This window comes from Mastomys coucha, unplaced genomic scaffold, assembly GCF_008632895.1.
Source record: "Mastomys coucha isolate ucsf_1 unplaced genomic scaffold, UCSF_Mcou_1 pScaffold22, whole genome shotgun sequence".
NCBI lineage: Eukaryota > Metazoa > Chordata > Mammalia > Rodentia > Muridae > Mastomys > Mastomys coucha.
Genome location: NW_022196905.1, coordinates 226,997,086 through 227,010,780, shown reverse-complemented (window position 1 = coordinate 227,010,780; position 13,695 = coordinate 226,997,086). Strand labels below are relative to the sequence as shown.

The 13,695-nt window shown below is 49.6% G+C and overlaps 1 protein-coding gene across 1 annotated transcript; it reads left to right on the top strand.

Annotated features, from left to right (window-relative positions):
- The first annotated feature begins 2,097 nt into the window (after positions 1 to 2,097).
- On the top strand, positions 2,098 to 12,629 carry Snx20 (sorting nexin 20). Its single transcript, XM_031340782.1, has 5 exons — positions 2,098 to 2,116; positions 2,270 to 2,377; positions 6,300 to 6,433; positions 7,940 to 8,091; positions 10,148 to 12,629. The coding sequence occupies exons 3-5, from the start codon at positions 6,313 to 6,315 to the stop codon at positions 10,814 to 10,816; spliced, it is 942 nt and encodes a 313-aa protein (XP_031196642.1). The 5' UTR covers positions 2,098 to 2,116; positions 2,270 to 2,377; positions 6,300 to 6,312; the 3' UTR covers positions 10,817 to 12,629.
- The last annotated feature ends 1,066 nt before the right edge of the window (positions 12,630 to 13,695 follow it).

Below are 13,695 nucleotides of genomic sequence, written 5' to 3'. Positions count from 1 at the left end.
ACCTCTCTGCAACCTCTTGTCTCCTTATCACACTGGGCCCTCTGCCAGGCAACATGAGGCAGAGGCAAATGAGATACAGCCCTTGCAGCCAGGACTAGCTGGCCAGAGGCACACCATGCACAGTCCTTGTCTTGAGCCCTTGCCAAAAGCAAATTCTTATGGATATGTGTATTCTTGGTATAACAGTGATGGTGGTGCAGAGAGGCAGGACTGGCTGACATTTTCATTACTAAGGCCAATGGGTAAACAGATGCAGTGCAGAGCCCTGAGAAGAAAGGCAAAGTGTGAGGATTTTAGTATGCCATCAGTTGCCAGCCCTCACACGCTCAGCATGACTCCATCAAGCGTTCTGTGCGCCTTGACTCATCTTCAGCTTCCTGAAGGCCTATGGAGTTGAAGCACATGCAAATAAGAGCGAAACCTCTGTGACAATGAAAAGCAAGATTGATTTAGTTGAGCATGGGAGACAGTATCTATTCATCACAAGATCTGTTAAGTGCAAATGTGAGCCTCAGGAGGAAAAAGAGATTAAGAAGCACATGTACCCAGAGGAACAGTCATGGCCTATCTGCAGCCATTAACGTAATTCGATAAAAGACAAAGCAATGGGCTGCAACAGAGAAGACACGGGTGGCAAAGAAGCCTGTGAGAAGATCTCTACCATAATTATCCTTTGTGGGACCCGGTATTGTAAGCTATGAGGTGACACCCCTGCCCACACTGTAGAATGGCTTCAAGAAGTATTGGCCATGTCAAGGAGAGAGAAAGTGCAGCCTGGCTCATTCACAGCCGGGGTGCGGAGAGGGGTGGTATAAGATATCCACCAGGGCTGTACCCTAGCCTGTCCCATGTAGTTGGAACTCTCTTCCTCAAAGACCCAGCAGAGTCCCCTTAGACAGTCACATGGACTTAAATAAATGCCTAAGAATTGAACCAGCAGCAGGGATCTTTCTGACACTCTAGAAACAGGGCAAACAGATATCATAGCTTCAGAAAGGAAAAGCAGAGATATGCTCAAATAAAGCAACAATAGGAAAATATAAAACTCAACAACCAACACACACACACACACGTGCACACATACACACACACGCACATACACACGATTAAATCCTACACACATAAATACTGAAGGAAAGAAACAAAAGAACTTGAATAGTGTACATAGATTGATGTGTATAAAACTCAAAAGTGAGTAAAACGGAACCCAAGTGTCAAGGATCTATTCTTGGGTGTCAAGTTTATGGAGAAGGACTGACATGGAGATGGACCCCAGCCACACACGCTGAGGAGAGAAGAGTATAGCTAGAATGACTCATGGAAGCCTTCTAGCGGTGGACAGACAGGTTATAATTTGTCCTTCTCTAGCCTCTTGTTCCTAAGGGTACACACTTTGGTAGCTATAAATGACATCCCTGTGCTATGGTCTGTCTTCTCTGGAACTTTCTGTCACAAGTTGTGGATATGGCTTGTCTGTAAATGGAAACCTGGAGGCCACCCGATACCATTCTGTGTCAGGCACTGGCTCCGCATCCCACCAGCTCAGTGTTCCAAACCTCAGTTCTCCAGCCTGTCAACAGAACACAAAGGGCCCCATTAAGCCTAGCTCGTAGCTAGGATAATAACTATTAAAAGGTTGTATCCCCCAAGAATTCACAATTTTGTATATATACCCATGTTTTTCCGGGCTCATTTGTCACATGCGAGCACTTGCTCTTAGTGACCACAAAGCATATGATCTGAGTCTGGACTCGAATACAGGCTTTTTTCTAAGTTACAGCCCACTTTGCAATTCTTGGGCTCGTTTGGGTTTTCCTGTGGACTCTGGGCACAACAAAGGTAAGCTTGCTCTTGTCCGTCCACCTCCTACCATGGCATGTCACATGCGGCAGGACAATCCTCACAGACACTGTCTTATCAGAGTGTTCTTACATGTTCCGGATCCAGAGCTATGAACTAAATAAACTTTCATGTGTGACTTTTTTCAGTCTATGGTCTTCTGTCATTGCCACAGAAAAGGACTAAAACAAAGGACTTTGAGATCGATTCTCCAAATGCCAGCCATTGTTCAGGTGTCTAATAGGGATCAAGCTGCTTAAAGCTGCTGTGGAATGAGGTAAAACTGTCCTCCTGTAGGTGGCCTTGTACCACATGGCCTCTGTGATGCACTGCAGACATCTGTCTATGGGGTTCCATGTACATCTTTCTGCAACCAATAAGCTGTGGCCTCTGAGGAAGATCACTCAACCCATTTCCTGTTTTCAAAAAGAGAACTCAGAATTGCGGCAGACATTCAGCCATCTACTTGCAAAAAGAGATCGGAGTCGGGCATGTGACTCTCCTGGACCCCCGAACCCACAAAGCTTGAAGATTCCAGGTCAGTCAGTGTTTGACCCCAAGTGTAGCTGGCTTCTTCACACTGAGACCCAGTGATCTCCTTGAGAGACCTTCTGGAAACTCCCTGGGGACAGGGTAAGAGGGACCCAGGGTGGTGAGAGTATGGGCTGTCCTTAGAAACTGGGGCCAAGCCCACCTCCAACCTCTAAGCCTGACTCCTTTTGAAATGTCAGGTACCGTATCTGTTCCTGGGAACAAGTCCAGACTTGTATTTCTCAAAGGGTGGACCCTACAGCAGAGTAAGAATTCAGAGCCCACCCCAGCTCTGTCTGGGTGTAGTGGAGTTGGCAGCCTGCTTTTATTAGAGCCCCCAACATTTTCTTTCCCCAGTCCCGATGGGGATTCTGATGCACACCCACAAACGGGAGCACTTCCGGTGGCAAGCTTCACAGGGAAGCACCCAGGGGTCCCATGGTGCTCATCCTTCCCTAAGAGGGCAGGTAGAGAGCCTTGGCTGACCCTTCAATGAAGACCTGGAAAAGCTGCCCTACAAAGAAAAGGGGTTTAAACTCAAACTCCGTAGCCTGGGCTGCATTTCCTTCCTCCTTGTCTTTGAATGGGTGCCTCTCAGTTCTTCTGTCTTATGGGCAAGGGCTTTTACTACACTCTACCAGATTTTCATCCCCTCTGCATCCACGCCCCCCCCCCAAGAAAGGTGGCCTAGGCTCTACAAGTGACCCTGTGTACTCAGGAGGAGGACTGAAGGCTCGATTCCTTGAGGTGGGGAACAAGAGCCAAGGCTCCCAGAAGAGGAAGACTATCATGCATAGGAGATGGCATGGGGTGGAGCCTGCAACACTACTCTGTCCTCTGGGCCAAGTGCAGGTCCCCAAGCTATCGGTACCAACATCTGCAGTGCTTTGCTGTGGTGGCTAGACATCTTTACCATTGAGAGTGTGGAGAGATAAAGCAGGCCCTCAGAACCCTCTGTCTACAAGGAGTTTAGCAACAGGATTAATTTCCCATTTCCCACATGGGGAAACTGAGGCTTGGATGTGTCTGGGGAGCTGTCAACATATGACCTTTTTTTTACTTGTCTTTAAATGGGTCACTCTCCCAGCCCGGCCTGTAGGAGAAGACATCTAGGAACAGCTTTGGTTGTGGCTCTGAGTTTTATTCCAAGCCCTGGTTTCATGCCAGTTTTTTGAATGTTTTTATTGGAGCACGCAGCCCGGGCACATTTCTGGTCTTTCAAGGCCCCATGGAAGAAGTCCCCTCCTTCTGCATGGCACCAGCTACCCAGAACAAGAAAGCAGGTCTGAAAAGGCCTGGACCACTAGGGCCAGTTCCACAAGCCACCACTTACCTCACAGACAAATGATAGGGAAAGTACAGATTGTCCATAGAAAACACTATATCTCCAATCAACTCATCATGCTGTGGCATACCTGTAATCCCAGCCCCTGGGAGGTAAAGACAGGAAGATTATGACTTGTGATAAGATTATACTATGTAGCTTGGGCTACATAGTATAGCACCATCTTAAAAAAAAAAAAAAACCAACCCTGTTAAATATGACAGCATATGGATACTGTCATATTTACAGTTTGCCCATATATACTATCTTGCTTTAGCACTTAGCACAGTGGTTCTCAAGCTGTGAATTGTGATCCCCCCACAGGGGTCACATGTCAGATATCCTGAATGTCAGATTATGATATTATGATTCATAACAGTAATAAAATGACAGTTATGAAATAACAACAAAATAATTTTAGGGTTGGGGGTCACCACAACTTGAGGTACTGTATTAAAGGGTCACAGCATTAGGAGGTTGAGAACTTAGCAGAACATGAGGGACCCATCCCATCAACACTTAACAGCATGATAAGGCTTGTAGCCACCCTTCCCAAAAAAGGAAAGGGAGAAAAGGAAAACAGAAAATAAATAACTTGCCCAGGGGCTGCAGTCAGTCAGAATGGGGGCCATGTCTCTTGTCTCCTCCTCAGGGCTGACAGATTAGCAGGGCACACACACTATTGAGTACCCAAGCATGGACAGCACTGGTCCAGCCAGCACACTGCTCTGTGCCTCAGTTTGCCCACCTGTAAATGTGAGGCTTGATGGAGGGTCCCTAACAACACTCACTGGACCAATGCTTAGATGCCACTCAGAAAGCAGTTCCTTCCACTCGCCATATCAAGAACAGCCCCCTGAGGCACAGGCTCAAGGCCCACCAGCCTCCCCTAGGCCAGACCAACTAAAAGAGAGGATGCGATGACATCATTGCACTTCTTGTGCTATGATGCTTAATCTTGCCACCTTAACTGGTTTTACAAGACCCTGGGAGCCCAGAGAAGTATACCTCAGGGTGTGTCTGTGTGCCAGTTTCCACAGATGACTAAGTAAGGGGGACGATCCACCCTGAATGTGGATAGCACCATGCCAAAGGCTCATTGGAAAAGAGGAAAGTGTGGTTCAGTGAGCTGGCTTTGCAGGTAAAGCCATTTGCCACTGGGCCTCACGACCTAAGTTCCAGCTGCATGACCTATGTGGTAGAGGGAAGCAACGTACATACTCCTGTAAGCCTGTAAGCTGTCATGAGTATGACCTCCATACTCTTCATGAGCTGAGGGGCATGCACATGAATGAGCATGTGTGTATGCACACACACACACACACACTAAAAACAAGGGCAACATGGGGAAAGCCTCTATAAATGCAAGCATATTTTCTCCCCGTCTCCCCTCCCCTTCCCGTCCTTTCTTCCTCTCTGCTTCCCAGCCACCTGGAGGTGAGCTGTGGTGCTCTGCCTATGCCCTCCCCACCTCAATGAGCTGCAACCTGAAACGGAGCATAATAAAGCCTTTCTCCCTTCCGCTGTTGATGCCAGGTACTCTGTCAGAAAACTTAACACATGTGCCCAAGAGGGTGCCCAGCCATTTGTTCCTCTCAGACAATGTCTTATTTCTCGGCTCCTAATGTGCTGCTGCTATCCATAAAAAGCACACACTTCTAGAATTATTTATTTCATTTCTGTTTCTCAAATACGTAATGCACATCAGCTCCTAGTAACAGAAAGGGCTGTGTAGTCCCTGTTGTGTGAAGAGCACCAAGTCCAAGCTGTATGGGGTGGGCCTACCTTAATCCCCACCCCAGCCTGTGAAGGTAATTCTGAGACTGTACCCATTTTATAAGATTCTGAGGCACAGAGAAGGAGGGTAAACTGACAGCTACCAAGGCATCCATTTGCTTATGTGTACAGACTGGACCCCAGAAGCTTGTTAGCCTGCTGTCTGCCTGCTGCCCACTTCCGGTCAAAGCAGACTCTGTAGTCGGCCAATTTGGGCTGTGTCCCAGCCCCCACCCCAGTCCTGGCTGTCAGGCAACTCTCAGTTCCTTACCACAAAGTGAAAATAGAAAGAGTCCCGGCAGAGGAGGGCGGTCACATTGGGAACATGCAAGGGAGCATCCCAGGCCGGCACGGCTTAGACACGGCGAGACCTCAGGCTAGACCTGTTTCCTTGACAGAAATGTCAAAGTTCTGTGGGTGTTCTGTTAAAAAGAAGTGTGAGCCAGATGAGGTGAACTGAGCATATTAAATATTTGCTTGAAGGTAGATAGATAGGGAGGGGTGCGCTGAGTGGTGGGACATTTAGCTGGATTAGCCAGTACGCTTCACCCAGCGAATCTCTAATGTCACTGCTGTCAGTTGACAGTATTTCATGTGAAATCCAGAGCAACTGCATACTGCATGGAGCACAACCCTAACTCAGGATTTGTCTGTCCATTACAAGGGAGGGTTAGGTTTGATCTGGCTGGGTGGGCAGCAGGAGACACAGCAAGGGGATCACTGCCATTCCTCTCTGCCTGCCGGCATGGATTACAACCGGAACCCCAAACACCCCGAAGTCCTGCAGGAGTCCCAGTGTGAGTTGGCTCTTTTCTCTCTTGCACCTCAGGCAGCCTTGGAGCATGGCAAGTCCAGAGCATCCTGGGAGCCCTGGCTGGACAGGACCCATAAACCAATGCATAACAAGGACCAGACAAGAAGTAGTGCCTCCAAGCCCAGACCTCCCTTGTCCAGGACCTGAAGGTAAACTGGAGGGCTTGTGATCAGTGAGGGAAGTGGAGGTTAGTTCAGACGTTTGAAGCACTTCAGTGGTTATACCAAGGTAGCTGGGCAGCTGCCTTAATCAGGGTCACCCCCACACAAGGATTTGGTGCAGGCTCATTATGTGGGAGATGATCCTTGGAGGTAGAGCAGATTGGGAACAAGAGCAGCCTCCTGTCTAGGGGGTGGGTGATCACATGTCTGGGGTAGGTGACTGTGACTCAGTCTGGATGGGGTTTCATGGGAAAGTGTAAAGAACATACCTGAGTTGTACATCCAAGGACAAAGAAGCCAAAGACTATCCAACATCCCTTTCTGCACATGCTGAGGGAGACACCTGAACATGTGGCTGTGGTTGGCCCTAGGGTCCTTTGCCCCAGGGTTCTGAGTTACAGGTGATTCCTTTAGGAAGCCAATAGCATTTTCCAGAACAGCGGCTGGCCTGGCACTGACAGTATCTGCTATAGTGCCATCTCCTGGAATAATCTCTCTTTACACTCATTTAAGATGGATCTGCTGAAGCCTGGGTTGTGCCATGCCCAGCAAGTAAAATGATCACTCTCCTAGCCTCCAAGCTCAGTAGAGAGACATTGGTGAAAATGAATTAGACGTGCCATGAAAAGCTGGCAGGAACAAACTGGGAAGCACTTACTGCAGTATTAAAACAGAGTGAGACAGGGGGATGGCATGAGTGTCGGGTGGCACAAGATAAGGATGTTCCAGGCCTATGCCTCTTGCAACAAATGCACAATTCATTATGAAACTGTGTTTGAAAAAAAATCTAAACAGATTCTCAGAAAGGTGTGGGGCTCAAGTGAGGCTTAAGAAACACTGTGGCACATGCCTTTAATCCCAGCACTAGGGAGGCAGAGGCAGGCGGATCTCTGTGAACTGGAGGCCAGCTTGGTCTACAGAGAAAGTTCTAGGACAGCCAGGGCTATACAGAGAAACCCTGTCTCAAGATAAGATAAAACAAAACAAGAAAAAACAAAACAAACAAACAAAAAACACTGTTGGTTTTCAAGCAGCAACAGCCTATGATTAAAAGCCTTTGTATAGTCAGGACCACCCAGGCTCGGGTTGAAATACGACTTCCTCGGAGCTTCCCCCAGCACACTGATGTGCATGCACTAAGGGGCTCCAGGGCCCTGAGGCAGTGCTGGAGGGAGTACATGGACATGGGCCCCACTTGCCAAGAGCATGTGGTTACAAAATGGCCCATCAGCAGGCCAGAAGTAGGTGATACACCACCCCTGCAGTGCACTTCATAATAACAAGAAGCAGTCAGAGTGTTGGACTGAGGTCAATACACAGGTAGAGTTACAGGGGTCTAGCTGAAGCCCCCACAGTGAGAGTGACAGGAAGGGATAAGTATGCTTTTCCGGAACTCTGATATCCATCCCATCCCACACATCCAGTCATCTCCCTCCAGCCCTGGCTTACGGGGCACTGCCTAATGCAGATTCCTTAAAGGTAATATCTTTCCAGAAGCCCAAGATGGCCCCAGCTCCAACTCCAGCATGACCACAAGGGAGCTACAGGAACACTGGCAGAAGGAGAAGAGCCGCTGGAAACACGTCAGGCTGCTCTTTGAGATCGCCTCAGCCCGCATTGAGGAGAGGAGAGTCTCCAAGTTTGTAGTAAGCAGAGCTTAGGAATGATGGGGCTCCTGTCAGTCACCTCCTATATGGTCAAGGGAAGGCCTTGGGAGATCGGTTTCCCACTTATAATATGGCACACTAACTCACAATCTTCCAGAGAAATGGAGGTTTCATGGTACCACATGAAGGTAGGGTCCCATGAAGACTAGAGACACGTGAGTCATGTTCCTGATCCCATGATGCCAGGTGTCAGTCATCCGTACCCCTTCTCTGCTGATTCTGAAATCTCCTCCAATCCTTAATACATTCTTGGCTCTTATGTGACTTGCTTTTAAAAATACCACATTTCAGGGAAAGACCAGTTTCATAGGACATTAAGAAAAAAACAATTACAAAAGTAAACCCAAAAGAAAGCTGAGCTCCATTATTTAATTTTTCTGCTAGTACTGGCTTGTGGGAAATTCCCTGCTGGGAGCTGCCATCCTAGTGAGACCGGAACATCAGCCTGCTCTAGGAAGATGGAAGAGTAATAAATACCAAGTATTACTCACTGGGACCTGTGAGGTCCCACTCACCACTCCTCCTTACTGGGACCAGTACAGTTACCGTAGCTACCAGTGCATGCTGGGCACAGCTCTCCCTCAAATCAGTGAGTTCAATCAGTTATCTAATCCTCGTGCAGAAGACAGGAACTATTCCTATCCTGTTGTGTTGTATAAAATGGAGGTATAATGCAGCAGTGGGAGCGAGCACCTCAGAGGGCCCATGCTCAGGAGTCCCTCTGAACAATCAGCCATATGACAGGCCTAATATAAAAGGAAGTTTACTGGGGGAACAGGATATGGAAAAGGGGCTAGAGGTAGAGAAAGGAGGGAGACAGAAAAGGACAGAGAGAGAGGAGAGAGGAAGAGAGGAAGAGGCCGCCTGGGAACATGTGGGGAAGTGAGATAGAGAATAGGAGATGGGGAGGGGAGATAAGAATGCTTGGGAGCTGGGGTGCAAGCAATCTTCTTATAGCTTGCTGGCACCTGGCTTGCAGCTACTACAAGCTGTTACTAGGTAGCTAGCTGTTGGGATGAGCCTAGAGGAATTGCCAACATATCCTCAAGTTAAAGATGAGAAAACTGCAGCTCAAGGAGGTTAAATTACCGATCTCAGACTAATGTGGCTAAATGTGTTATGGCTGAAACAAATGCCCAGGTGTTCCAGATGGATACTCCCAGCTCCAGCCCACGCTTCCCAATTTAGGACCCGGAGTCCCATTTTTGAGGCTAAAAAGCCAAGAGAGACAGCAGCCTCATCATCAAGTCCCTGTGCCTTTTCTTTCAAGATGCTTCTAAGCTCTGCTATTCTAGAACCAACATTTGCCACGGATTACTTTTATACCTTTACTGATAGCTAGTACAGTAGGGGAGTAGGCACATGGGTGTGTGTGTGTGTGTGTGATGAACTTCAAAGTATGCTATATGTATGTGTGAAAATGGCAGAGGGCCAGCCAGATGGCTCAGCCTGTAAAAGCACCTACTGCCAAGCCTGTCCACCTGATTTTGACACCCAGAACCCACATGGTGGAAAATAAGAACCAACTCTCACAAGTTGTCCTCTGATTTACACAAACCACACACACACACACACACACACACACACACACACACACCGCAAACACATGTAAAAAATGCTTTTTAAATGTAAAATGTAACATTATTACTTCGTACAAAATGTGATTTTAAAAATGGTACAGGGGCAGATGCATAAGAAGGGGGAAACAGAGACATTGTTGCCAAGCAGGGCACGCCTGCTATCTCAGAAGTTGGGAGGCTAAGGTGGAAATACTACGGTTCATCTGTAAACTACACAGCTATTTCTTATCTCAAAAAACAGATGGCTTGGGATGAGGGAGGGGGCAGTGATTGGGATGTAAAGTGAATGTTAAAAAAAAATGATCTGGGGTGAGGCTGTATAGTTCAATGGCAGACTACAGACTTGTGCAGGGGTCTCTGGGTTCCAGCCCCAGCTGACCCGTGCGCGTGCACCCAGACGCAGGCGCGCGCTCTCTCGGGGCGCCCTGAGGCTAGCCTCTCCGATCTGCCCGCAGATGTACCAGATCGTGGTCGTCCAGACCGGGAGCTTCGACAGCGACAAGGCGGTGGTGGAAAGGCGCTACTCGGACTTCGAGAGGCTGCACAAGGCCCTCCTGAAGCGCTTCGGGCCGGAGCTGGAGGACGTGGCGTTCCCGCGGAAGCGCCTGACGGGGAACCTGTCGGCCGAGACCATCTGCGAGAGGCGCCTGGAGCTGCGCGAGTACCTGCGGCTGCTCTACGCCGTGCGCGCCGTGCGCCGCTCGCGCGAGTTTGTCGACTTCCTCACGCGGCCGGAGCTGCGCGAGGCCTTCGGCTGCCTGCGCGCCGGCCAGTACGCGCACGCGCTCGACCTGCTGGGCCGCGCGGTGCCGCTGCAGGAGAAGCTGACGGCGCACTGCCCGAGCGCCGCCGTGCCCGCGCTCTGCGCCACGCTCGTGTGCCTGCGCGACCTGGAGCGGCTGGCCGAGGCCTTCGCGGTCGGCGAGCGTGCGCTGCGACGCCTGCGGGCGCGCGAGAGCCACCGCTACTACACGCCGCTGTTGGACGCCATGGTGCGCCTGGCCTACGCTCTGGGCAAAGACTTAGCATCGCTGCACGGCCGGCTGGACGAGAACCAGCTCCGGAGGCCCACGCACAGGGGTGCCACCCTGAAGGAGCTCACCGTACGAGAGTATCTGTCCTGAGGCGGCCCGACAAGGTGCCCTGGCATCCAGGCTGCGCAGAGCCGTGGGTCGCCGTCGCCGGTGGGCTTTACTGGGCAGCTTTGGACATGCCCGGGTGTACTGTGGTGTCTGCTGAGCAGAGGGGCTCCTGGGACCTCTGGAAGAGCCATCTTGTGCCTCTTGAGTGCCTAGTTCTCTAAATTCTAAGCCCACAAGCTCAGCTGTCAAAACTTTGCGAGTACCATGGACCTTACTTGCCATTTCGGGATGGGAAGGACCGCACAGAATGAGTCAGCCTAGGCACTTTGTTGAGAATGGCCCCAAATAAGAGGTCACAGAATTACCAAAACAGAAAAAGAAGAAGCACCTGTTTTTGTAGGCAGCCAGGGGAGAAATTTGCAGGGTCATCCTGCACAAACATGCAACACATTTCCTTCCCGTTGCCCCAGATCTTCCCTTCGCTCCTGTGACCCCCCAACCCCGCCCCCATCAATTGCAAATATTTTCATCCATTAGCCCACAGACCTAGCTCCTTCTTTTGGTGTCACGCTCTCAATCAAAAAGCTCAGGAGAATCCTGCAGGATGGAGATTATATGATTCCTTGAAGTTATAAGGATGCTTGCTGGGAGGGAAGTCAGGTGTAGTAGACAAGGAGGAGGGGAAGGTAGAAACTTACTATACATTTAGTACATCATAGTACTATATCCAAGTATGGCTGCAGGTGGCTCCTTTGGGAAGAAATATTACTACACTAGAGCGTGAGGATACCATGTAACTGCAGTGGTGACCTCCTCAGAGAAGCCTACCCGTTCTGTTTTGCCTTGAGGTTCCCTTCTCAGCCTTGGGACTCTTTGGAGTCCTACCATTTAGAAGGCCCTTATCAGGCACAGTCCCTTGACTTTGGACTCCCAGAACCAAGAGCTGAATAAGGCCCTCTTCTTTATGAATGAAGCGGTTCATGGTATCCAGCTATTGAACTGAACAGAAAATGGGCCAAGTCTCAGACACACCATGCCTTGCAGCTGAGGACAATTCCAAACATGCGTGAGGTTGGAAATCTCTGAGAATTTAGACTGCTGACTAGTGCTCACCCACACCTGAGGGCAGAGGAAGCATAGTTTGGTTCAAATTAGCTCAAGCAAAGAGGCTGAGCTCCAGTGTTCTGTGATGGAAGTGTCCTTGGTGCTGTAAGGAAAATAAACAAGGACTTCATTCAAAAAAGAATGCTCAGCGTCTCAAAACTATGCATGGGCATGTGTGCGGGGAGTATGAATAAATGTATGGGGATGAGCAGATGTGACAGTGTGGGGATACTCAGTGTGCACACCGCGGGAAGAGCTACAGCATCTCCGGGTGGAGGGAGTGGAGTTCCCCTTGGTACCCTGAAGAAGGAAGGGCCAGTCCCACAGAATGTGCAGGGAAGGATGTGTCCTGCTTACTGGAAAAGGGACTGGTAACAGTTCAGTTTTGGGACCCAGCTCACCTCTTCCTAATGCTGCCCTCCTGCAGTGTGCACTCTTCAGAGAAATTTGAACAAACATCTGTCACAGCACGTAGAACTCCACCAAGAGACCAAAGTTTGATCCCACCCAAGTTCACTTTGATGAGCCAATGAGTTTATTGAGCTTAACACAGATGGGAGGATGTTTATAGGGTGTGTGACCCCAAAGCGGTGGCACCACTGAAAAGCCTTGCTCCAGCATAGATGGAATACTCCTTCACTTAACTCAGACATACCACATGTGTCTGTGCTCTGGTACCTTCTGAGACCACGAGACCATCTGCAACCTTGGGCGGAAGTCCGCACAGCTGGGAGGGAGCCGTAGTGAGGAGTGGCCGGAACCTCGGGTGAGAGTCTAACCACCCTTCCTACCAACATCCATGAGGAAAGGCCTGCAGGCTGGATCATGAGGAGCTGTTGCTATTAATTTCCGCTCTGATGAAGATGGTAATAGCTACTATGCTTGGAGGACTGTATTCTACAACACCTGCCGGGGTCTTTGAGCCATTGCAGTGCCTGTTCGGCCTCTATGGTAGCTCAGAGGTCTGGCCTGTGATCACTGCCACATCAGGCATCTCTTCCCAGCAGCTGGAGTCAAAGACCTTGTTCTGTGGATTCCTGGAAGAGAACCTTGCATTTCCAGGTGACTCCCCCAGGAAGCTTCCTTGTGGCCCATCATGGCACCACAGAGGCACTGTGTCCCCACACAGCACTCCACTTTCTAGGTTTACAGAGTTCCCCATCTTACCTGTTTTACTTAGTCTTTGTTCCACAAGACATTAGGAATGGTAGCAACTGGGACTCTTCTTTCTCAAACTGGCTCCCAAAGAGGGGCCCAGAGTGCCTGTCCTTAGTCCTCAGGGAGGACCACAGAAGAGAATGAGCGAAGCAGCTTTACTCCATCACACCCTCCATACTATCATATCCTCACCACAGCCAGAAATAGAGCCAGAATGCCATAGAATGGAAGTACCAGGAGAGAGGCATGCCATACAACCTCCATAGTCACAGGATCCAATGAGATGCCCAACTTACCCAAAGACATGCATAGACTCTGGCCTCTAAAACCCTGAACCAAGCCCAATTATTTCGTTTCTCTCAGGTGTTCATCAGTGAGAGAGATACAGTATCAGCATGGAGGCCTATGCCCATGATCTGGCTCCATGATAGTTAGCCTGAAGCCTGGGGTATCCCCTTTGGATGGAGATGGACATCCACATTATACCCTGTGTCCATGGATGCTGTACTGGCTAGTTTTGTGTGTCAACTTGACACAGGCTGGAGTTATCACAGAAGGGAGCTTCAGTTGGGGAAGTGCCTCTATGAGGTCCAGCTGTGGGGCATTTTCTCAATTAGTGATCAAGGGGGTAGGGCCATCCCTGGGCTGGAAGTCTTGGG